The sequence below is a fragment of the Amborella trichopoda genome, chromosome 2, assembly GCF_054954075.1.
Source record: "Amborella trichopoda isolate Santa Cruz 75 chromosome 2, AtrichopodaSantaCruz75HAP2 v2.0, whole genome shotgun sequence".
Classification (NCBI taxonomy): Eukaryota; Viridiplantae; Streptophyta; class Magnoliopsida; order Amborellales; family Amborellaceae; genus Amborella; species Amborella trichopoda.
The window spans coordinates 48,526,553-48,549,879 of record NC_142337.1 but is presented as its reverse complement, the minus strand read 5'-3'; the positions used below and the strand labels follow the sequence as shown (position 1 = coordinate 48,549,879).

At 36.1% G+C, this 23,327-nt stretch overlaps 1 protein-coding gene across 1 annotated transcript in view; it reads right to left on the bottom strand.

Moving 5' to 3' along the window:
• Positions 1–200: 200 nt before the first annotated feature.
• Positions 201–23,327, bottom strand: part of LOC18431677 (diacylglycerol kinase 5) — a 29,788-nt gene continuing 6,661 nt past the window's right edge. Inside the window, exons 2-13 of the mRNA XM_006841793.4 lie at positions 22,443–22,688; positions 22,144–22,266; positions 21,830–21,958; positions 20,821–20,906; positions 13,768–13,891; positions 10,277–10,325; positions 7,856–7,938; positions 7,709–7,776; positions 6,826–6,897; positions 3,160–3,247; positions 2,861–2,977; positions 201–704 (exon numbers count right to left, since the gene is read on the bottom strand). Of these exons, the coding sequence (XP_006841856.1) occupies positions 375–704; positions 2,861–2,977; positions 3,160–3,247; positions 6,826–6,897; positions 7,709–7,776; positions 7,856–7,938; positions 10,277–10,325; positions 13,768–13,891; positions 20,821–20,906; positions 21,830–21,958; positions 22,144–22,266; positions 22,443–22,643 (1,470 nt within the window). The 5' untranslated portion in view covers positions 22,644–22,688 and the 3' untranslated portion in view covers positions 201–374. The remainder of the gene's footprint in view (positions 705–2,860; positions 2,978–3,159; positions 3,248–6,825; positions 6,898–7,708; positions 7,777–7,855; positions 7,939–10,276; positions 10,326–13,767; positions 13,892–20,820; positions 20,907–21,829; positions 21,959–22,143; positions 22,267–22,442; positions 22,689–23,327) is intronic.

Below are 23,327 nucleotides of genomic sequence, written 5' to 3'. Positions count from 1 at the left end.
CTAAGGACATTGTTAAGAATCTAACCATACATCCCACAAGAATATGCACGTCTCGCGCCTTTTTTGTCCTAGAGAATGGTGCCGACACCCAACTATGTACATGTGAAAGATGGAGAGAGAGTGAGAGAGAGAGAGAGAGTTGATGTACTTTAAAAGCTGAAAAGAATTAAAGTTCACTTCTTAAAGGACAGAGAGAGGGGTTTTGAGAGAGAGAGATGACATATGTAGGCAACTGAAAACAATTGTAGTTTAAATTGTTCAAATACAAGAAAAGAGAGAGAGAGATATCAATTAATAAATTACAAGGAGAGAGGGGGAGATCAATTATTAAGAAACAAGGAGGGAGGGAGGGGAGGGGAGTGGAGGGCAGAAAGCTAACTGAACCAAGCAGGATCCTCGTCCTGCATGAATTTGAAAGTATCAGCAGCACCAAACTTCCTCCTTTCCTCTGTTTCATCCTTGGTGCTATCATCACTGTCTCCGTCCTCATCTTCATTACCAGCAGAAGTAGGTGTTGATGGATCATGTAGGCTTTTAGCTTTACAGTCATCTCTTGCAAGCATATTAACTTGACCCAAATGAGAGATCTCAATCATAACAGTGTCATCATCACAAGGGAGAGGCTGTTTCCACGGTTCTCCATCTAATCTCATATATGTATGGTCAGCAGATCCCTTGTGAAACTCAAACCGGATCCTATGTGCCTAGAAAAAAACCAAATTCCAACAAGTGAGTTTACGTCCCATTCAAAAAATAGAAATCAACATTTTCTATCAAACAAGTGATCTTTTGTATATAAAATGAATTTCCTGGTCAATAGGAAAAGAAACTGGACTTAGTATGAGAAGTAACATATTTAGTATGTTGGATGTTTTTTGAATGGTTTCATATCTTTATTCAATCACTTGTTTCCTTAAAAGAAATACAATTAAGTATACCCTTAATGCGATAATTTAATATCTCCATTTCTTTATAGGAATAAAATTTAAAAAGTTATTTTTTCCTCGTGCAATTTCCTTCCAATGAATAACAATTCACAAATTTTATTAAAGCAATGCTTCTCTCTAATCTCTAGAAAGAACATCGATTCTATAATTGCAATTAATTTTGAAGTGTTACGAACTTATGATTGAAGATTGTCAGGAACCACCGGCATATATAAAAATTAGAATATCAATTAACTGGCTAATATCGTATGTCCTCAAATATTAAAAGCATTTATATATGGCACTTGGAGGGTGTTGATTTTTGACGTGTATTGGCACACAGTTTTTTTTGGACCTACACAAATTTTTCATTAATGGAGATCCATTTGAACTCAATTCAATAAACAAATAAAAATGTCGTCCTCTAATATTAGCTCTAAATGGTACTCTTTAATATTATCATCTGAAAAATAGAAATGACAATCTTTGATAGTTAATTGGATCGTCATCATCATATCTCTTTCCTAATTAATTGGGTTCGGCTACACGAATCCTGGTCCGCCATTTTGCTCTATTAAAAGGTCATATCATCAGTGAGAGCATAAGTCCCCATATCTTTTTGAATTACTTCCAACCACGTCTTTTTGGCCTACCCCTGGCCTTTCTAAGTCCTTCCAATTGAACTAACTCGCACCTCCTAACTGGTGTTGTACTTGGTCGGCGCTACACAATGTTTTAAAAAACGGTCCTCCTGGCGCCTAGGCGGCTTGGACCAAAAATCCGCACGCCTAGACCCAGGCGGCCCTACATGGGCAGATGTACCTGGGCGGGCACCCAGGGCCGTAAGGCCTCTTTAGTGTTTTTAAACCGCCCAAAGGGCAAAAAGCGTCATTTTGACCCCAAGGTTGTATACAAATGTTATGGGGTTTATTTTTAACCCCCAAAGTCGAAACAAAATAAGAAAAAACCCTCAATATATGAAAAACCCCAAAGTGAAAAACTATAGGACACCCGAGGTTCTGGGCGTTGGGCGCCAAGCAGGCCGCCTCAGGGCAGCCTAGCGTTTTTTGAAACCTTGATGCCACACATTGCCAGCCCACCTAAGTCTACTCTATCTCATCTTATCGTCTATTGGTGCCACATCTAAATTCTCCTGAATGGATTCATTTCGAATTTTATCCCTTCTTGTCTTGCCACTCATCCATCTCAACATCTTCATCTCTGCTACATCCATTTTATGGGTATTTGTTTTTTGTCTGCCCCACATTCAGCCCTAAAGAGCAAAGCTAGTCTCACAGCTGTCCTATAGAACTTGCCCTTCAACTTCATTGGTATGCAGCGATCATATTAGTCCATTGGATAATGTATCAAATTTTGTGGAAACTCACCCACCATTTCCCTTAATCTTCTACTATTTTTCAATTTATACATATGTTAAATTATTCATGATTTTTTTAAGAAGCCAAAGTCTTCCTCAAATCACCTAAAGCACTGAAGTGCTTCCAGGCCAAACTGAAGAAAACTCTGAAGGGAATATGGTAACATTGGAAATTTTTGACTAAAATTGATGAATTGGCCACTTCACATATCCTCATATCGTAATGACACACGGCAACTTGGCAAGAATAGACTTAAGAGTCCACGTGGCACTAGTTTACTAGGGAACTTATGTTCAAGCCAATAAATAAAAGCATGGACTAGATCTTCATGGCATCAATTATTCCCAGTTAAATTTTTCCCCTAAACCTGTACGGCTGTATCATTTTGACATCGATATTTCAAACTATCGTATAAGTTTCTATATTATCTAAATGAACTATTAATGAAATACATGCTTTACATATCAATGAAACTTATAGGCTCTTAAAGCACAAGATCAATGCACATGTCAGTTAACATTTGTGAATTCAAAGAACCTCCAGATCCATTCATACCTGTGCAAGGCGGGTTCCATGACCTTTGGAAGCAAGTAAAACAAGGCCATGCCAGGCATCTCTAAACCCTACCACCTCAAGAAGACCATCATCTACATATGGTGGCGTCAAATCTCTCTGAAGAACATCTCAAATTGTTACATACGAATACATAGTTTGTCATTTAGAGAGAATGCCAAAAAACTTGGACTACTAGTCTTCTAGAATGTAAAATCCCAAAACAAAGGAAGAAACTTAAATCATCAACTGGACGGTTGACAATTTCCAAAAAAAAAACTAAATCACCAACCAGAACTTACATCTTGTTTCTTTTTCTTGTTTGGTGTTCCCCAAGGATTTAATCCACCAGAAAAGCTTGGCAAGTTAAGGCAAATAATGGACCTAATGCTGCAAATTAGAAGAGTACATAAGAGTTCCATAAAAAATTGGTTCACACAAAAAAGTATGATCATTTAAAAAACCATCAGCTTGAAGGAGTTAATACTAGCCTTTGGCCTTACAAAACAGTAACCAAGCATTTTGTGATAATCTCTGAGGCAGCTTACCAAGACCATAGTGTAATTAAACCTAAATTGTTAACAGATAATTTCCGAGAATCACCTCGGAATCACTGGCATGAAATTAATAACGTGATGCTGCTAAAGTTCAAAACTTCATAGCCAGCACTAGGCCACAGCAACATAGTACATTTACACAAATCAGAAATATATCCTAGATTTACATTGCAATTTGTAAGTTTTATTTCCCATCATACATCTCTTATCAGATTCCAAACTTGCATAAGGATTTCCTATATGAAGCATTTGCTTTATGCATTGCAGCAACAGAACAATTGCAGAACGAGTAACTTAAACTGGTCTGCTCGATGCATTCAGAACCATTTACATACCAGCAATCCAGCTTTTGAGTAATCAGTAGGAATTGAATTGCTAGTTTTATTCTTTTCTCTGCTAAAAATTTATTCATAAAGTAACTCTATTAGTCAATCTCGCAGACAAACTCTTCAGATAAGAAAGTCACCTCCGAAACCAACTGATGTTATTGATAATAACATCCTAGTATTATGGGCATTATGTATATTGTAGATGAAGAAGATGTCTTTAATAACAAATGGGCTGGCAGTTCACAGAAAATTCATTATTAGAAGCAACTAAGTGGATAAAATTATTCTTGGGGCAAGTATCTAGTGGTGTGACTGTGACACCAGATTTCCTTCAATTTCTGACAGTGAAAAATAGATTATAGATTATTAAGGTAAAACCAACCCATTATAGTCACTAAATTTGAAAACAAATCACTAAAACTCAATACTTCTATACATCTGAAGTTTCAATTGAAGACCTTTCTTAACTGCCCAAAAATTTTGGATCGATAAGAAATTATAAACCCACGCAAAATTTAAAAATCATTAACGTAGTGCTTTGTAGCTTATTGGGACTCATCCGCCATAGAGTGAAATACACTGCATGCATAAGGAAGCTTGGTATCACATAGGCTAAGGTACTTTTTATAGATTAATGGGTTTTTAATGTAGGGCAAATAGATGTCGAATTTTCTAATTTCAAATAATCCCCGAAAAGCAATACATTCAAATCCTACCCTCGTACACTGGCAACACCTTTTGTCTGCCTTGGTTGCCATCTTTTTCTATTTTGGTAAACTGCCTTCTTTCCTGTGATCATGTTCAATTTCTCCGATCATGTTCAATTTTTAAAATGTGCAAAGACCCTTTACCTCCATGAGCTTGCAAGAACCACAGGAAATCTTCTTGTATTCTCTTTACAGTATCGTTGATTCATGCCACAAAATTAGAAAGCAAAGCATCACTCAATGGAACTCATAGAGTTTAAATGAAGGTCCCATTTGTACATAGATATAGGTTTTTCTAATAGCAAATTTAAACTTCCAAATTTGTATGCTACAAACTGCTTCCACTAGATAGAAAAATAACACTACAACATTGTAAGAAAAAGATGGCTTTTCTGCAACCATCCAGTAAAAACTCACCTTAGATGCACAAATATTTCACTCCATGTAACTCTCTTTGCAGCTCAACTTCCTTGGGCAAATTATGCAACTAATTCAACTTAAAGTGACCTCTCCAAACATTTCTTTTGTAAAACATATCATAGGTTTCTTTCAATAGGAAACCTCTTGAGTTTCTTTTTTCTGTCTAAAATCCTAGATTTTCTCCCTCTTGGCTATCCTCTTGTTTAGAAACCTTCAAAGGAACACCGAAAATGAAGCTTCTATAGGGTTTTATAATGGAAAAGTATTTTAGTGCCAACTTCAAAATTACTCCTCCCAAAGTAATTTTATCTCAAACTAACAAAAAAAAAATATAAATAATCATCAATCCTCCATTTTAATAACTTGTTTGACTTCCTTAGAAGCCCAAAATACATCCATAATGGATTATTTCCAATATACTTTAGGTGGGGACAAAAAGACCAGCCTAAAACTTAAAAAACTCTAGAGACCACTCTCACATTGTTTTACATGTTCAAAAATATACCAACCTTTAGAAATATTTTAATGAAACAAACTTTTAGGCAACCCAAAAAAACCTGCAGCTAATGCAGAAGTTTCTTCCAGAAAATTGTCAATCTCTAACTCAAAAAATTTGTCCCTGATTTTCTAAAATACCCACTGAACACACCGTCCCGGTGTCAGATACTGATACACGTACCTGTGTCCATGCAAAAGAGGTTCCCAGCCATTCATCCTCTGCCAATTGTAGGTGTAGGATGGACAAAGATGGAGGGTAAAAACATCCTGAATCAAAGCTTCTCAAGAGTGCGCTAGCCTCCAACATCTCTAGATCAAAATGGGATGCCAGTCTCTTAAACGTTGGCACCCAGTTGGCCAATGGCTCCATCCTATAAGAATATATCATGGGTCCCTCCTCAAGCCACGAATCAGTCCAGAATAAGGCGTCCTACTGCCACCAATTACTATCCTAGTGCACATATTTTGTATGTCAACAAACCCTACCTGTATTATCTTCCACACCCGTCTCTTTCACCAACCTATCTCCCCACATTAATGATTGACAATCAAAGAAATCCAACTAGTCTTGATTGGTCCACCCTATCCCAATTACTCAAATTTTCCACAGCCTTCTATGCAGACTTCTCAGGGGGAATGGATGAGGAATACCGCGATGAATGACAGTTGGGTCACACTTTAGATACTCTAGAGATAAGTATAGGGCGGGAAATGATTCAATGGACTTTCACAGGCTGCTGAGGGAACCTCCTTGGCTACTGTTGTAACTTCACATCATATGCAGTTAGGTCAACATAAAATTTCTTCACTTTCTACAAATCAGCCAGAAAGATCTTTACCGACTTCAGTCCCCCTATTCAGCTTCTCTGCTTTATCTCTACTCTTGGTTCCTTATATACCTGTGTTTGTAGCTTCTATGCCTTAACATGATCAACTATGCTAACCAGGTAAGGGGTCAAGATGGAATCCATGGCGGTCACCAATATTTGAAGGAAATCTCAGCATTCCTTTTTTTTTTTGTTTTTTTTGTTTTAATGTTTGTTGTTGTATTGCAGGAAAAGGATATACAGGTGTAATGTCTAGGGAAGCTCAGCATTCTGATATATCATTTTAGTATGTTTCGTTTCAAATTTAAACATAAAATCGGCTAAGATTCAAAGGTGTGGATATGAATGCAAGATTAGATGCAGGGAGAGAGGATACAACTCGACAATTCCCAACATCTATCCAAGAAATACGGATGCAAGTATCCTATCCAACTGAATAATACAATGTATTACAGCTTACGTAGTACGCAAATATACGTAAGAAATGTGGGTATACCAGATGATACTTGAAAAGCTTAATTCATTAGAAATATTGTTTATAAAAATATAGGATCAGGGATATACAAAAAAGGCCCAAGTAAAGATGATCTAATACTTAATGGAATATAAACTAAAGAATATCATATTCACCTTGATGGGATTTCGAGATCTTGCCATGTTCCTCTTTTCCAAATCTTCACCTTAGTAAGATGGGCAATGTTCCTATACGAAAGTCAATAGATTGAGCCAACAAAAGTACCAATTTAAAGATTTAAGAACATGATTACAGAGGAAGTCTAAAAACATTTGTATCCCATTTGTGAATCCCATTTTATACTGTGATGAACCATTGACATAGTCCTTAGTCTTCTTTTTTTTCATGTTTTTCTTTTATCATTCTGGAAAATATAGTTAGGGGGAATGATGTGTCCTTCACGTAGCTTACCTCCCTAATATAGTTAGGCAGGAGGTTTTAGAAGGGACCAGAACAACCTTTCTTTCATGTAGAATTATCTCATTCTTAATAACTTAATACATTTAACAAGAAAAATTAAAAGAATTAGTTCTACTTAGGGACTTAGGTAGTGAACTTGAGTCAAAATTTAAAAATTTTAGAGTTGAGTTGAAATTTACACAAGTGCAGATAGTTCTTATCCAATTCTCATAATTGTTTATTAGCATAATTTATTTTGAAATTTGAACCTAAAAAACTAATTGGGGAATGGATTACATGAGTGAATAGTTATGATATGTTTTTGTGAGTTCAACAAGTGGGGGAGATATGGTAACGAGAAGGTGAAACAGTCTCACTAATAATAAAGTATATTATTTTTCTCAAAAATTGATTCTAAACAACTTAAACTAGATGTAACTATCACTAAACATAATGTGTTAACTGAATCTCAACCAGAATCAAGGAAATATGTCTTAGGAACTCAAACTTAAGCAATTCTTCAGGTTCATATTTTACTGTGATTATTAGATTAAAATACACACAAGAAAAATTGCTTACACATTTGCTTAAGAAAGTCACCTGGAAGAAGGATGAAATAGAGAAGCACAAAACCATCCTTGTGAACACCCGAGCTTCGCATAAGTACTCTGCCATCAAACAAAGAGAAAAGATGCGTTCATTGCTCTCAAAATAAACAATCCAAATATGTCAGCATGAGGAACCTACCTGATTGACTAGTTGATTTTTGAATCTTCCGGGATGGAGTTTGCGTTCAGAATGAAACGCATATGAAACTTGCGCATCCATTCCTGTTAAGGATGCAAAAGGATCATGCTTTTGCCAATAGATATTCTGGATGCATTATATCCAATAAAATTAGCTTGCAACTAAATCCAATTCTTGTAAAGAACATTATTTTCAAGGAAGAAAGATTCAAATGCCAGATGCTAAACAAGAACTGGTGGACAAAGACAGTCCCAGATTGAATTTCTGGAACAAGCACATCTGATACAGATTGTCATTAAAAGTATTCCGTATAGGTTAAAAAAGCATGAATTAGTGAAAGGTGTCCCTTCAATATTGAACAACAAATCCAAAACACAGGGACAATATTGTAACGAAAACAAGCATATTATGTATCAATTTGAAAGAACCCAAAGACATGTCATTGAATAAATACATGCTTCAAAAGGTGAGAGAAAAAAGTTCTTCATTGAGAATGCTCTGCTAAAATAAAGGTTTTTCTGCCTTCAGCAAGAAAATGGTAGGTCGTAGGAGCTTCATATGAAGAGATGATGTTGGATATATGGAATGACAGTGTCAAGTTCAATGGGCACCTGAATATTGCAATATTTCATTATCTAGTGAATGACTGATTTCACCAGTGATCTCATCGTCCTAGAGTTATTCTAATTAAAGATAAACCTCCAATCCTTGATAATGCGTAACTTTCCATCATTGAACTTGCAGTTTAAATCAAGCCCTAACAGACTCTCCCTCACAATGTAGAAGCCGCATCACTACAACAACCATAAGTCACATGGACTAAAAGAAATATTATGTTTTTAAGTGTTCTTAACAAGGGAAGCATAGATGTAACCAATCCCCTTTGGGATAGATATTGTTCCTAAAAAGTTGTCATTTTATGCATGCGGTGTAGTGTGGAGGACAAACGATGCCCAAATTCAGGGAGCCCATAGTAGAAGGGACATTTGAACCTTAAATCAGAAAAATAGGGAAATTTTTCGCCTGTCCATTTTTTATATGTTTGCCCATGTGTTGTCCCATGATTTTTCCCCACAGTTTCTATATGCTTCTCCATGCATATCCATGTTATCATCCATTTTTCAAATCAAAACCTTTAACGACACATGAATACCACCACCACTTCTGAACAAATTTCCCCCTTTTGTAAGAATCAAAGAGAGTGCTTAGTACAAAAGAAAACCTACATCAGTCAAACGCGTATACAAGGTTGCAGATTGACATGAAATTTAAATAAAGAGATCATAAGCAATTAGTTATAACCATAAACCTAAATCCTCAATAAAGCTACTCATAATGATGCAGAAGATCACCGTGTTTATAGACACCTTTGAACCTCCTACAACAATGTTTACCGTATGAACACAACAGTTCCAAACCAATGTTGACTCATTCAACTTTGGACAGCATCTAACTTCACAGGTTTCAGATCAATTATGTGCTAGTTTTTCCAGGTGTCGGTCAAATTGTATTAATTGAATATTGGACCATGCAATGACAATTGTCCAAGATCTCCTTTTTATTACAAAGAATTGTTAGAAAAGCATACAGACATCTCTTTATTGTGTCAGCAACCAATATGGGCCATCGAGCACACAACTGCTTGTTATCAAGGAGTGCATAAGTTCCTGAGTCACTACCAGCTCATGGTGTTTTTCAGAAAATAATGTCCTTTACAATTTGACCAAAGTAAGGTAAAGAATGAGTTGTCAAGGTATTTAGTGAAAGTTTGGAGTATTACATGAATAAACTTCAAAATTTTCTGGTATGGCGTAATTATGAAGTCACAAAATTTTCCTCCAATAAGTGAAAGGAAAGGTGTGGAGAAGAATTAAAAAAATCACAACTTAAAGAGAACAATTTTTCAGAAAAAATGACTAGCCTATAGAGGCAGGTTCAAGCCATAAAAGAAAATTTTTCATAAACTTTTAACTTCATGAAAAGATATTAGTAGCAGAACCTAGTATTGGTCAAGTGCCTAGAGATAGTTTTACAAGACGCAAGAAAACTAGGAAAGCATTTAAATTTAGTAAAAGATCAGTCCACAATTCAATCATTTCTAAAATGAAATAATGATAAAGAATATTACTATAGTAAATTCCCAATTAGGAAGGAGCTTAGTTTTAGAAAAACAAGTTCACAATCTAAATTTTTCTACAGTCAAGTGATATCGAATGCTATCATATCAAGCCTTAGACACCAGCCAACTATTTTTAATAAGAGTTTACAGTATCACAGTGATTTCAACAGACGATCCCCATCCTCCAACCATCTATATGAATCGATGGCATGACAAAATATTTCAAGATAGATGGACTGAAGAAAGATCAATTTCAAGTCATGGTCTTTGGAATGAGATGATTGAGAGAAAAAACTTCTTACCCATGCTAAAATAGTTCCAAAATCCGCCACGAAAGGTGTGATAACCCTCCTGCAAAAACAGCACATACTCTAGTGATGTGTCAAGAAATAGAAATCATATAGTTAAACACAAGCTAAATGTATTTCAAGTTATATGGAGGTTCTTTTGAAAATCTGGGATAAATAAAAGATTGTTTTATAATTATTATCAACATATTGCTTTTTGTTGGTTCTAACAATCATATGTACTGGAAAAATGTCATCAAAACTATTTGGGGCCTGGTCAGGCACCACTCCGATCAAGTCTTGACTTGATTTATACTAAAGTGCATATCAGGAACCATCAGGACCAAACCAAACAAGCAAATCAGCAGCTTAAGACCGATTTCAATAATACAATCAGTATTGACTAATTTTATAATTATACAAAGAAAAACAAAGTAGAAGTTAAAAACATCATCCAGTTTGACATGCCTCTCAAAGCCAGTTTAAATTGGATATCTAGTTCAGCCAGATAAAGTGCAATTGTGGCAGTAAAATCAACCACAACCTGACTTTAGGTAAATCACAACCTAGACATGAACCAGGCACGATTAACCATAACTTCAGCCAGAATGGAACCAAAGTAACAAAGTGTGTCCACTATAACAACGTTGTCAATAGATTATCGATTCAAGTACCAAGATCACAAATAATGTACTTGATGTGAATAGCTTCAAATAATAAAATTTTGCAATTTACATTAATATTCAAATAATTTGGATTACTGGTCTAAAAAGGGTGATGACCTTAAACTTTCCCTTAACGTGTCCCATGCTCAGGTAAAGAGGCTGGGTTGTGTTAAGTACGCAGACAACATAAAATTTTGCCAAAAGTTATCAGGAATCCTAAACATACAGTATCTTCTTATGATAGGGCGTTCCCCAGAAGTAACACGTTGTACCGGAACTCGAGTACAGTGAAACATGAGCAAAGGGTAGCTAGGGCATTCCCCAGAAGCGACGCGATGTACCGGACCCCGAGTACAGTGAGAAATGAACAAGGGTTAGCTAGGGCGTTGCCCAGAAACAACCCGCCGCAACGCCGCCCAGTTGCAGTGAAAAATAGGCAAGAGTTCTTGCGACATCCTGGACGAATCCAGGTAAAGAAGCTAGTCCAAGAGAATAGGATTTGTCTAGCCACATGGAATGTAGGAATGCTTATAGGTAAAAGTATGGAGTTAGTGGATACAATGAGATGAAGAAGAGTAAACGTAGTTTGTCTACAGGAAACTAAATGGAAAGGAGAAAAAGCTAAGAAATAGATAGGTATAAACTTTGATATACAGAAAAGGACAGTTATAAAAATGGTGTAGGCATAATAGTAGACAAAGATTTAAAAGATAAAGTAGTTAATGTCAAAAAAATAGGTGATAGGCTTCTATTAATTAAACTTGTATTAGGAGCTGAGATAATTAACGTAATTAGAGCTTATGCACCACAAGTAGGATTAGATAATATAATTAAGAGACAATTTTGGGAGGACATAGATGGAATAGTCCAAGACATACCAAATGGAGAGAGGACCTTTTTAGGAGGGGACCTAAATGGGTATGTAGGGAAGGATATTAGAGGATATGAAGGGGTACATGGAGGATATGGGTTTGGAGAAAAAAATGAGGTGGGTGAGACTATTCTAGATTTCGCTATGGCCTACGACCTAGCAATAGCAAACACTTACTTTAAAAAGCAAGATAAACATTTAATAACCTATAAACGTGGATCACATAAAAGTCAGATAGACTTCTTCCTAGTTAAGAAGGTAGATCGACTATCATGTAAAGACTGCAAGGCTATCCCAGGAGAGAAATTCTGGCAAGTTTTAACCCCTTAAAAACCCTAAAGCGTAACCTAAACCATCCCCTCAACTTATATAACCCCTTTCCTATCACCTTCCTCAATCCTTCCCTATTTCAATCTTAAATTCCCTAGTCCTACTCCTACTAGGTGATCTTGATACCCATGAAACTCGGCTAACCCATGTTCTTTCTTAAGCCCCCCTTGCTTGTTCGCACTCATTTAAGAGCCATGCCCCCTTGATCCTACATCACACAGCGTCACAAACACAAGTTAGAGGGATGTCCAACGCATGCAACAGATGTGCAATATAGCAAGATAAAAAAATCTCCAATAAAGCAACGCATTCATAAATTCAAATGGGAAAACACGACAGTTTCTCTACTCCTCAAAACCACCACCTTCCTTTTCACATTTGCAACATTGCCACCTGTGTTATATAATATTTTATTAATATCATAATTTTTTACTTTTCAAAATGCTTCCTGAAGTGCTCTTTACTAGTATATGGTAATAAAATATAACATTTATTTAAATAATTATCCCTCCAAACGACGATAACCATTTACAATGATAACCCATAAAATTTAAGGATGATAGTAAGGGCATGTAAAAAGATGTAAAATCCGCATTATGCAGCATTCTCAAGTAGACTCCAATTATACAACTAATCAAATATTTGACTAGATAATTAATGCATGTGAAATGCCCCAAATCCAAATGTTGGATAAGTTGTATATCACCTTCACTACAACAATCAAAATTCACCTTACAACAATCTTCAATTCACTGAATCTGTCTCAGCCTCAATGAACAGTCTCCTACTGAAAATCTCCAATTTGCATTCAGTTCTGTCTTCTGCAGAAGTTCTCAATCCCCTATGAGTTCTTTGAATCTATCCTCCAATGAGGCACTCTTACATCTATTATCTATTCCCCTTTGACCCTCGCAAAACTTTTTCCTCTGAAGCTCAACTTGTTGCATCCTCCAAGTCCACAGGATGAATAATTCATCCAATTTCCATTCAGTCTCAGTGCTAGGTAAATTAACAAATTATTTTCATTTTTATGACATTTGATGTATTGATTGGATTATTTTTACATGAGCTATATTAGAAAATAGAGTGGAGACAAAAAATGTTCCTACTACTCAATCAGCGACTCAAATAGAGTACCAATTAGAAACAAATAATAAATTAAAATGCTTATTATCATACAAATCACATATTTGCATTTATATCAATTTTACAATTTTTAAATTTTTGTATTTATTGCCTTAATAGGAACTAATGCCCTCACATTGGGGACTGCATCGAGGAATATAGTGCATCATACCCCCCCTAACACGTCGCACCACATCCCTCATTTGATAAACTTGACAATCAAACATAAAAACTTCTGAAGACATTACAAAATGATGCACAGAATCATGGTCAAAACACATGAACAAAATATCCAACAACTTTAAGACCCAATTCTTACAATAAATTCCAATGACAAATAATTGAAGCATAATTCATGATAACACACTCTTTCAATCGATTATGAACTATATCGTTGAAGCAGGCCTTAATGGCTCCACTTTACAAGATATTAATATGTGGAAGAAGTTCAGTTAATTCTTTGAAGTTGAGACTTTCTGCAAGAAAAGTAGACAGATTCACAAGGGAAGTGATACCTCATTCATTGAATCAGTTGGAGAGACGCGCTGAAATGCATGTAAAGAATGTGGTAGCTCTAGAGGCGCAATTGGATCACAAGAACCTTCTTTCGGAGCTCGCATCCTCATAAGAATATGCCAGCTACCATGCATTAAGAGAAGGTTATTCACAATGACTATATGTGAAATAAATTTTTATTTACTGAATTTTGATTGTGTATGATAAGTCATTGAGATTGGATTTCTGAAACAAGAAAAGAAAGCAATACATTCATACAATGCCATAAATTTCTGCTTTTATTCCCAATATTATTGCGTCATTCTGAACTCAGTATAGCAAAATAGGTCGTCAAATCAAGACTCAGCCAAGTCTTACCAAGTCCAGTTGGATCAGGACTGTAGCGAATCTCAACCTGAGTCATTGAAACTGACTTCAATTTCAGCCCAAAAAAAAATCAATGCACTCATTATTCCCTCGAGATATAAATTATTATATGTAACTGTGACACTGCTGTGCATCGTTCTTTTTGTGAGAATCCAACAAAGAGTATATCAGCAGGTAGCACAATTGGGATAATTCACAGCCATCTTCAACAATTCTATGGCATAGTTGGGAATCATACAACTCTATTCATTTTTATGTGCATCAAGATCCCCATGTTTCTCTTAAGATTTTCATCCATATAAGCTCTCCATTTCAGTCTACCTCTATAGAGTTTAAGGATCATAGTCCAAGCCAGTTACACTAAAATTTGCCTATCTATCTGTCACAGTATACAGCCTCCAACGAACAGGAAACTGAAAATATATTAGAAATTAGCAGAAGTGGCATCTGAGTGCAAAGGAACAATCCTCCCCAGGCCATATTAAAAGTCCAGTCCCGGACTATAATGAAGCTTTTAAAAGACATTCCAGGCTTATTTCGTCCGCTTGCTGGAGGGGGTCAGCTACTTGCTATGTTGCATGGACATGGAAGCATGCATCAATGTCTGACACAAGTACAAGGTGTCAGATTTGTCACACCATGAAGAAGAGGATTAGGCAACAGCTATATTATGAAGAGAACCATAATCAACAATTACTTGTGCTCCATGTCATGATGAATAGCAAGAAAATAATCAAACTATACCTGAATTCGATGAATCCATGGATATTTTAGAAGTTCCATAGACATTCTCAAAGTTCACATGTGTCTACTCAAAAAAAAAAAGAAGATCAAGTCTCTAAAAAGATGTAGAATCAAGTAGAATTAATGTTGGTATGTATCTCGATACACGTCTGACACAGTTACAATACCCAAACAGAAGAATATGTTTAACATAGGCTACATAAATATATTTTGGTCATTCACAAGATACTAGAATGTTGGAATTATGTCATTTCAAGGCCTTAAATTCTGACCTTTTTAATGCCTCTTAACTTCAATGGGAGTAAAAGAGTGACATGGCTCTATGATCTTGGTGCACTGGGACCAAGAGTGATGGAACCCCGATTAGATCATGAGGAGGATTTATGCATGGAAGGTATCAAGACGGTTCAAGGTTACCTCTAAGTCAAAGTCTATTGTTTGTTTGTGTCTCATGACCGAGTGATGGACTAGGGCAATACGAGGTATGCATGAGCTTGATGACAAAATGCCATATACAAGAAGGTTAGGGCCAAGGGCCAATAGAGGACATTAGCCTAAATCCCTGATTCCTAAAACCTTCTCATAGCATATGCATATACAATCACAATACATGGGAAGCTGCTATTCCAAGGATCCATTGGATAGAGCTACGCATATGTGCTAAGAAAGGAACCCCTGCATCATGTAAGTGTGCATGTCCTCTAACGGGTGCACCTGAAATTCACTTAAACTTAGGGATTCAGAGTCGCACATCGGTTTGACTTTAATGGGCTGAGATCATGAGCCCCTGATTATACACTGTGGGTCATGAGTCTGTTAGGTCACACTGAGAAGGTGGCTTTGGACTTCGAGTCTAGCCGAGTGAAATGCTCTATTTCGTAATTCGACTCCAAGGATCCTAATTTTCCTTGTAAATATTTTTAATCAATACCAAAATTATTTGATTCGATGGAAAATTATTGAAATGATTTTTGTGGATTTATGTGAATTTTTCTGAACTTTTCTCGGCAAGAAAATCCAGTTTTCGAAATTGTTTCAAATAAATGACAAACAATAATGGTTCCGATTTTCGAAATTGAGATTTTGGAGAATTATTTTTGGCACATGTTAATGCCTAAAGCAAGTGGTTTGTGTATATGAGTGGAAGATTCTATAAGAGATATAGGGTTTGTAATTACAAGCCTAACCCTAAGGGCATAGAGATAAAAGTGGAAATAACCACTTAGCTTATGTGGAATGATTTTATTAGCCCCACAAGCACTTCTGAAATGGAGGGAATTTTTAAGATCCGCTTTTTGCTTAAATTTTTGTCTCATAACTATAAGGGTATGCCTTCCATCTTGGTTTTTAGTTTTATTAAATGTGAAGAGTATGGGATTTTTTATAACAAGGGAAATTGGAGTGAATTAAGGAGGATAAAAATATTTAAATTCATACCACATATTTTGAAGGCATGATGGTGGATGGCAAGCTAGGATCATGCCTCTTTGTAGCCATTGGTAGATGACATGAAGGGTCATAATTTATCAATCTAGAAGCATCTCCACACTTGAGGGTTGAAAAGTTATAAATACCCCCTTGAGCCTCATTTTCACTCTAATGAATTCACACTTGAGATTATCCCTCCAAAAAGAGTGGCATGCACCCCTTTCTCTCTCAACCATTGAGTGGCACACTCAAGTGAGGCTTCTTCTCTCTCTCTCTTTCTCTCTCTCTCTCTCTCTCTAAGATCTTGTGGTGAGAGAAGAACTCCATTGAAGGTTTTATTCTACTCCGTTAATGGTGATCCAAAGCTCAAAATTCAAGCCATGGATAATCTAGTTTTCAAGCCTTCAACAATTGAGTAAGATCAATTCTATTTCTTCTTATTTCCTTAGTTTGTTCTTGCTATAAATCTTCAATTACAATAACATTTCTTCATCTCTTGATCATTAGATCATTGATCTCTTGATTGATTATTGATCCCTCTTGACCGATAGAGTCAAATGCTTCATCCATGCACATTTTGATATAGTTTTTCATGAGCTTTCTTACTTGGATTATAGAGTATTTTTTGCTGATATTTCTCTGAGATTTTTATAATCATATCAACCACTTGAACCTTCTTCTTGATCTCTTGAATTGATGATTTCACAAAGAGAGTGTGCCAAATTGTGAATTCAATTGGACAGGTTTTGTGTTTTGAGACTCCAATTTTCTCTTTCGATTTTTCCACTTGATTTGATATTTGGATCTCTGCAAATCCTTTTATGTTTAAGTGTGTGTCAATAGATGCTTGGTTTCCCACCTGATTAGTTGATGAATTGGCTTGATTCTGATATATGTCATCGCACGTCACCCAATAACACATAGCTAATACCCAAGGCCGCAAACCGGGTACCCGAGAACTCTGATTGGCTTTCCATGGTCATGTTGCATTTCACCCTTGAGCATATGCATGTTGATATAATGGAGATTTTAGGAGATTTTATAAGTACATTGATTAATATGGCTCAAGAGGACCACTCATTCCTCTTTTTGGCGTTGCCCTATGATGTGTACGCTAAGCGTTTTGTTTTGGCATCTTAAGTCATGTGTCATGGACACATATAGTATTAGGTGTTATAATTTTATTAGCCCTCTCCCATGCCTTACCCTCCAGCCCTCCCATTTGAACCCTCTCCACCACTCTCTTAAAGTAACAAATTCATAGCTTAAGAAGAGGAATGGCTACAACAGATTAATCAACAAATCCCTCATCAACGCATTATGGCAGCGGCAGCAGATTTCACAAACAAATTGCCACCTCACTGCAACCTTCACGAATCCATCCTCGCCACAGATAATGTGTGCAGGTGAGACATAGAGATAAAACTCATTTGAAGATAGCCACTTTCGCTCTCTAGGAATCAAGATGAAATAGCTCCATAAGCAGGCAAGCCTGAACCGCAGGAGAGATGAGGAAGGAACTTGCAACCCCACGCTCTTTAACTCCATTTAACAGCCAACGACACTCTCTCTAGGTGTGTCCTTGATGATTTTATACAAGGCATGTTCACGAACACAAATTGCACTTTGTACTCTCCACCCACTCTCTGCAATTTCTCTCTCTTCTAACAACCCAATGAATTCACACTAAGTAGTGTGCTGAGCTCAATCTTTCTCTCTCTCTAGATGCTCCAACTATCCACCACCTTTAGACGTACTCTGCTCTCTTCCAAGCCTTCACCAATCTCAAGCTCCCACTCTTCGGCGCCGCTCTCCACAAAGGATGGCTACTTTTCTCTCTAAACGACTTAATCGTCTCCAATCACATCATCAATCTATATGCGCAATGTGACCTTTTAAGCACTGCACGCAAAATGTTCAACCGAAACATAGTCTCTTGGATCTCTCTAATCTCAAGCCTCGACCATGTATTTATGCATCACGATAGGTGGACGATCATCCCATTGGCATATCGGCATCATGAACTTAAGTGACCTCATTGTCTTGAAAATAATCTTTTTAATAAAATTATGATATTTTTGTCTACTATTATGATTTTAGATACTGTAAATTATTGTATTTCCTCTTTCAACAAAATTGTAACATTTCCGATCATTGTTATAAATTTTAAATATTGTATGTTTTATGTGTAAGTGACCTCATCCTCCTGAAAAATAGTTTGTTTTTAAAATAAATAGTTTGTGATATTTCCACTTTTAGTAAAATTGTGAGATTTCTTTCTACTTTTTTTAATATTTAGACATTGTAAAATTCATATGCAAATGTCTACCTCATTATTTCAAAAACTGATATTTTTGCACTTGATTGTAGTATTGCCTATGAAATGATTATTTACAAATTGGCAATTCCATAAATTGTGATAATTTCGTATTTAATTTTGGATTCTCATAAAAGTTTGTATGTTGATACTAGACTGTTATCGTGTTAGATTCAAGAATATCCTTCAAAACTACTACCTTTCAGAAATTATTGCACAAAATGTTTAACTGGCTATTTACAGATATTTCAATGAAAGTAATTGTTTAAATTGCTTCAAGTGAATTCCTGTTAATGATTTCAATGATACTTTGAATATACGATGTTGATGTTTTCTGATGTTAAAGAGTTTCTGAGATAATTTAGGTATATGTGGACCTATTCGGGACGCTGATAGGGACTATTTGGACTCATCCGGTATGCCGATGAGGTACGTTTGGACCTACAGGGATTGTTTGGACCTATCCGGTTATGCCGCTAGGGACTATTTGGACTCACCGGGACGCCGGTGAGGTACGCTTGGACTTGCAGGGATTGTTTGGACCTATCTGGTTACGCCGGTAGGGACTATTTGGACTCATCCGGGACGCCGGTGAGGTATGTTTGGACCCATCCAGGACGCTGGTGGGGTATATAGGTGACCTACTTGGGACGCCAGTAGGGTATTTTGTGAAATCCTTTGAGTTATGCATTACTGCTAAAATATTTATATGTATTTCAATCATTTGGATTATGTTTAATTGTGCATTTCAAAAAGTGAAATTGTCATCCATAAATGCTTTTTGGCTCGCATTGTTTCTAATAGACCTCCCTTTTTTAAAATGCTTACATCTTCCGACCATGATTATTTTTGAGGACTATGATGATCACTTACTGAGTAGACAAACTCATCAAACTATGGTAAAAAAATTTCAGGGTAATTGCAGCCTCCCTAGTTGAAGGCACAACAGAACCAACTTTGGAAGAAGTCATAGTTATGATGAAATTTTCTCCTTGTGACTTTTGTTCAAATTCACTATTGTAAATTTTGTCCTATCAACAGATATATATCTAAACCTTCATGTTAATACTAGTTATGAGTAGACTTTGTACAGACTCTTAGAAATGGAAAAATCTGTTTTAGTGCAATTAATGGTGAAGTAGAAAAATTTCGTTTTGTTAAAGATAGACTGTTACATCTCAGGGATTCCAGTGTTATAAATCTTGGGGTGTGACAGCTGATTTTTCAAATGCATATTATATGTGTCGTTCGATGATCTCTTTTTGTAACTTGCTTTGTTCATATGCAAGGGACCCCAATTGAGTGTATTAGAAAGTCAATATCTCATTGAAGTTACAGTGACCTTGTTGTAATTTGGTTTTACAAGTTGTAATTTCAAAGTATACTGATAAATTTCAAGGTGCATTAGTTTGGTTTTGTCTACATTACAGTCCAAGTCAAAAGAGGTTTGGTTTCTATACATTCCCATGGAAACCATACTTCCTGGGAATCTAAATGTTGTCTGAAACCTTTTGTGTACAAATATTATGATGTGAGGAAACACTTAAGGAGATAGGTTTTGAAACTAGTGTTTTGTTGAATATGATTTTGCAACTGTAGGTTATATGAAGTGTCAGAGAAAAAGGACGTGAATGCTGCACATCTAGGGTGGCTGGCTGTAGTGGATGATATTTTTTTTGTGGTTTACTCAGTATTTAGTTGTGTTGGAATTCTCTATCCTCTTCATAGAAGTTTTCACGATGATCAACCTATTTCTTTGAATTTACAAGGTGTTTCGTTAGTCTTTTCTTTATAGCCTTTTCTTTCCTACTTTCTGATAACTTGTTTCTTTCAGTATATTTGCCTGTTTGCGCAGAATGATTAAATTCAATTAGCCACTCAAGATTGTTGAAAAATAAATTAACATCAAGTATTATGTACTAATTGGATGCCCTCATTTCTAGAAGGAGAAACAAGGGTTACCAGTAAGAAATCTAGGGCAGATAATGTTAAAATGCTGGGCCTTGTGTATCTAACAGACGAGAGCGAAAAGCCTCTCTGATTTCAAAATCGTTCTGCCAGCTGACAAGAATTCTCAATTAATTCTATGTGCAAACATAGACCAATTACATAAATTTAAAAGAAACTTACGAAGTTCATAAATAGATGGAAGTTCATCTGGCAAAAAGTATAATTGACAGCACATGAGAGGTCATACCTATCTATTTTCATTTCTTTTGCATCCTTCACAAGATGTAAAAAGGACTCGACAGACTCACGATCTGTTCCAGGATTTTTTTTCCCCTGAAAAAACCATACCACAAAATTATATCTCATTTATAACCATAATTAAAATTAGCAAATGCTTCATTGCATGTAGTTTGTTATCCTATTTATGTTGCACATCTCATATATTAGAATAAAGAGTACATTAAGATCTTTCACATGCAATAGAATTAGGTATGTTGCATGTTTATGTATTGATTTTTCACATATATAATAAAGTGATGCAAACGTTTTTTATGATTAATATCTTGGTTCCTTTACTTCTTTCAATTCATTAGACATTTTTGGACTTTTCTTCTTTAATATCTTTTTTTTCATTACTGGTCCAACAGGCCATGCCAATTCAACACCCCTCACCAGTTCAATGACCAATCTAGCCATTATAAAATAGGAATACAAGTGGCAAGTTCGGCTTTCCCAACATCATCCTGCTAGGAAGCGGACATCATTGCAGCACCCTGATAACATAACTTGTAGCCTCTTCCTCGACTGCCAGAGGTTTGTTACAATGCCATAAGTTAGGCATCAGAGACCAGCTTCCTTTCATAGCTCAAACTAGAGATGAGGATGATGTTGAAAGGGTTATACAGTCTGGAAATGCATTCCAAAATGATATACAAATTCCACAACCAGACCGAAAGTGGTGTACAGACTTGAACTAGTAACATGACAAATGCTGTTTACAGTCTTGAGAGATTCCAACTGCAAGGGAAAAAGAAGTGCAATAAACTGAAAAAGGATAAAGCACAGAACATGAGAGTATGGTACAGTGTTGATGTCCCAAATACCATCTGAAACCCATTCGAACGTTACCTAGCCTTATTGGTTCACATAAGACAAATATAAAAAGAATGCGAAACCAAATCAATGTTGTACCACATTAAAAGCCCATCAAGGTGTGTCCCTATTTTCGTAAGTTTGACAAACTGCTGATGACTTACCCAACCAAAAGAGAAGGGAAGGTTGTTTCCAGTTCCCAAGGGGACTGTAGCAATAGGAGGTGGATGAGATAATTTGAGATCCGATACTACACCAAGCAGCCAGCCTGCTGTACCATCTCCACCTGCAACCTATTCAAGACATAATTGATTATTTCAAGAATGAGTTTTAGAAAAGGACCTCTTAAGATTTAATAAAATCAGAATAGAAATACATTTTTTTGTTTGTGACCATCATAGATTAAATAAAAATAAAAGGAGAAATAAAAGCCAAAAGCCAATACAAAATACATGCTTGTAAACCAAACTGTACTCACTATTATTTTCAGACACTTTTCAATTTCGGCAGCAAAATGATCACCCTTTGACTTAAGCATTTCCAAGTTCCCATAGAGCCTATGCAGCACAATATCAGGAGCATCCTCCCCCAAATCAAAAACCTAAAAAGACAAAAGGTTACATTCAGCTTATTGCATTAGCAGACCAGCTTCAGCAAATTATACATTCCTAACAACCAACAGACATCACAACATAAATAAGGACGTGTGAAATCCAAATAATCCTAGTAAAATAACGGAATTACGTGACTGCATCCTTTGGCATGAAAAGCAATTACCTGATCTGAGTTTAGAAGATTCCGGTATGTTACCAGCAACTGACCGCCTAGCTGACCACCACTTTTAGAGTTGATGAACACTAGCACAGGGCATTCGGGTGTAGAAGAAATTCTTTGTACATCAGCTCCTGGTTTAACTATGTAATCTGGAATCCAGAACTCCTTCAGTAATTGCTTGGTCTCAGAACTGCAGTCCCCCATTTCAAATCCTAACTGCAAGTTTCTTTCACAGGACCCTTTCTACTTCTGTATAGGGTAGAGAGTTTCCACCAAGCAAATGAATTCTGAATTAATGCTCTTGTTCACAAAGTCCATGACTACTGATGGATTTAGCCATTATAAAACAGTTAAAGGAGGAACACATGCACAATATACTACAGCTAGTGTCATACGAAATCTACAAGATGATTATACTAGATGGCATATCAATGGGAGGCAAATTATAATAAACATAAACTAACCACAAAATAGATGCAACTCATTTTAAAAAATAAGATATGCGCACTGTGCTGTGGTCTTCAGTACATGGTAGCACACCTGATTTGTGTAACAGAGGCAGAGGGTTAAAAGTTTATCCTTCATATAAATCAAGTATACCTACTATTAACACATATGCGTGCATACTCATACATGGACACATACCTAGATGCGTCCATGCATTACATGCACTTATATTTTTATCTCCATGTATATATGTGCGTACCTTTCTGTAGCTAGCTGCTGTTGTATCAATAGATATCATTCATAAAGAGATATTAGTTTGTAGCAGTAAATTGTGTAAATCACCTTGCTATTTGCAGAGAAATATGGATGTAAGCTTTACTGCTCGATATACAGAGTTACAGACACACCTTCTAGCTACAAATTACAGTTCATTGCATCTAA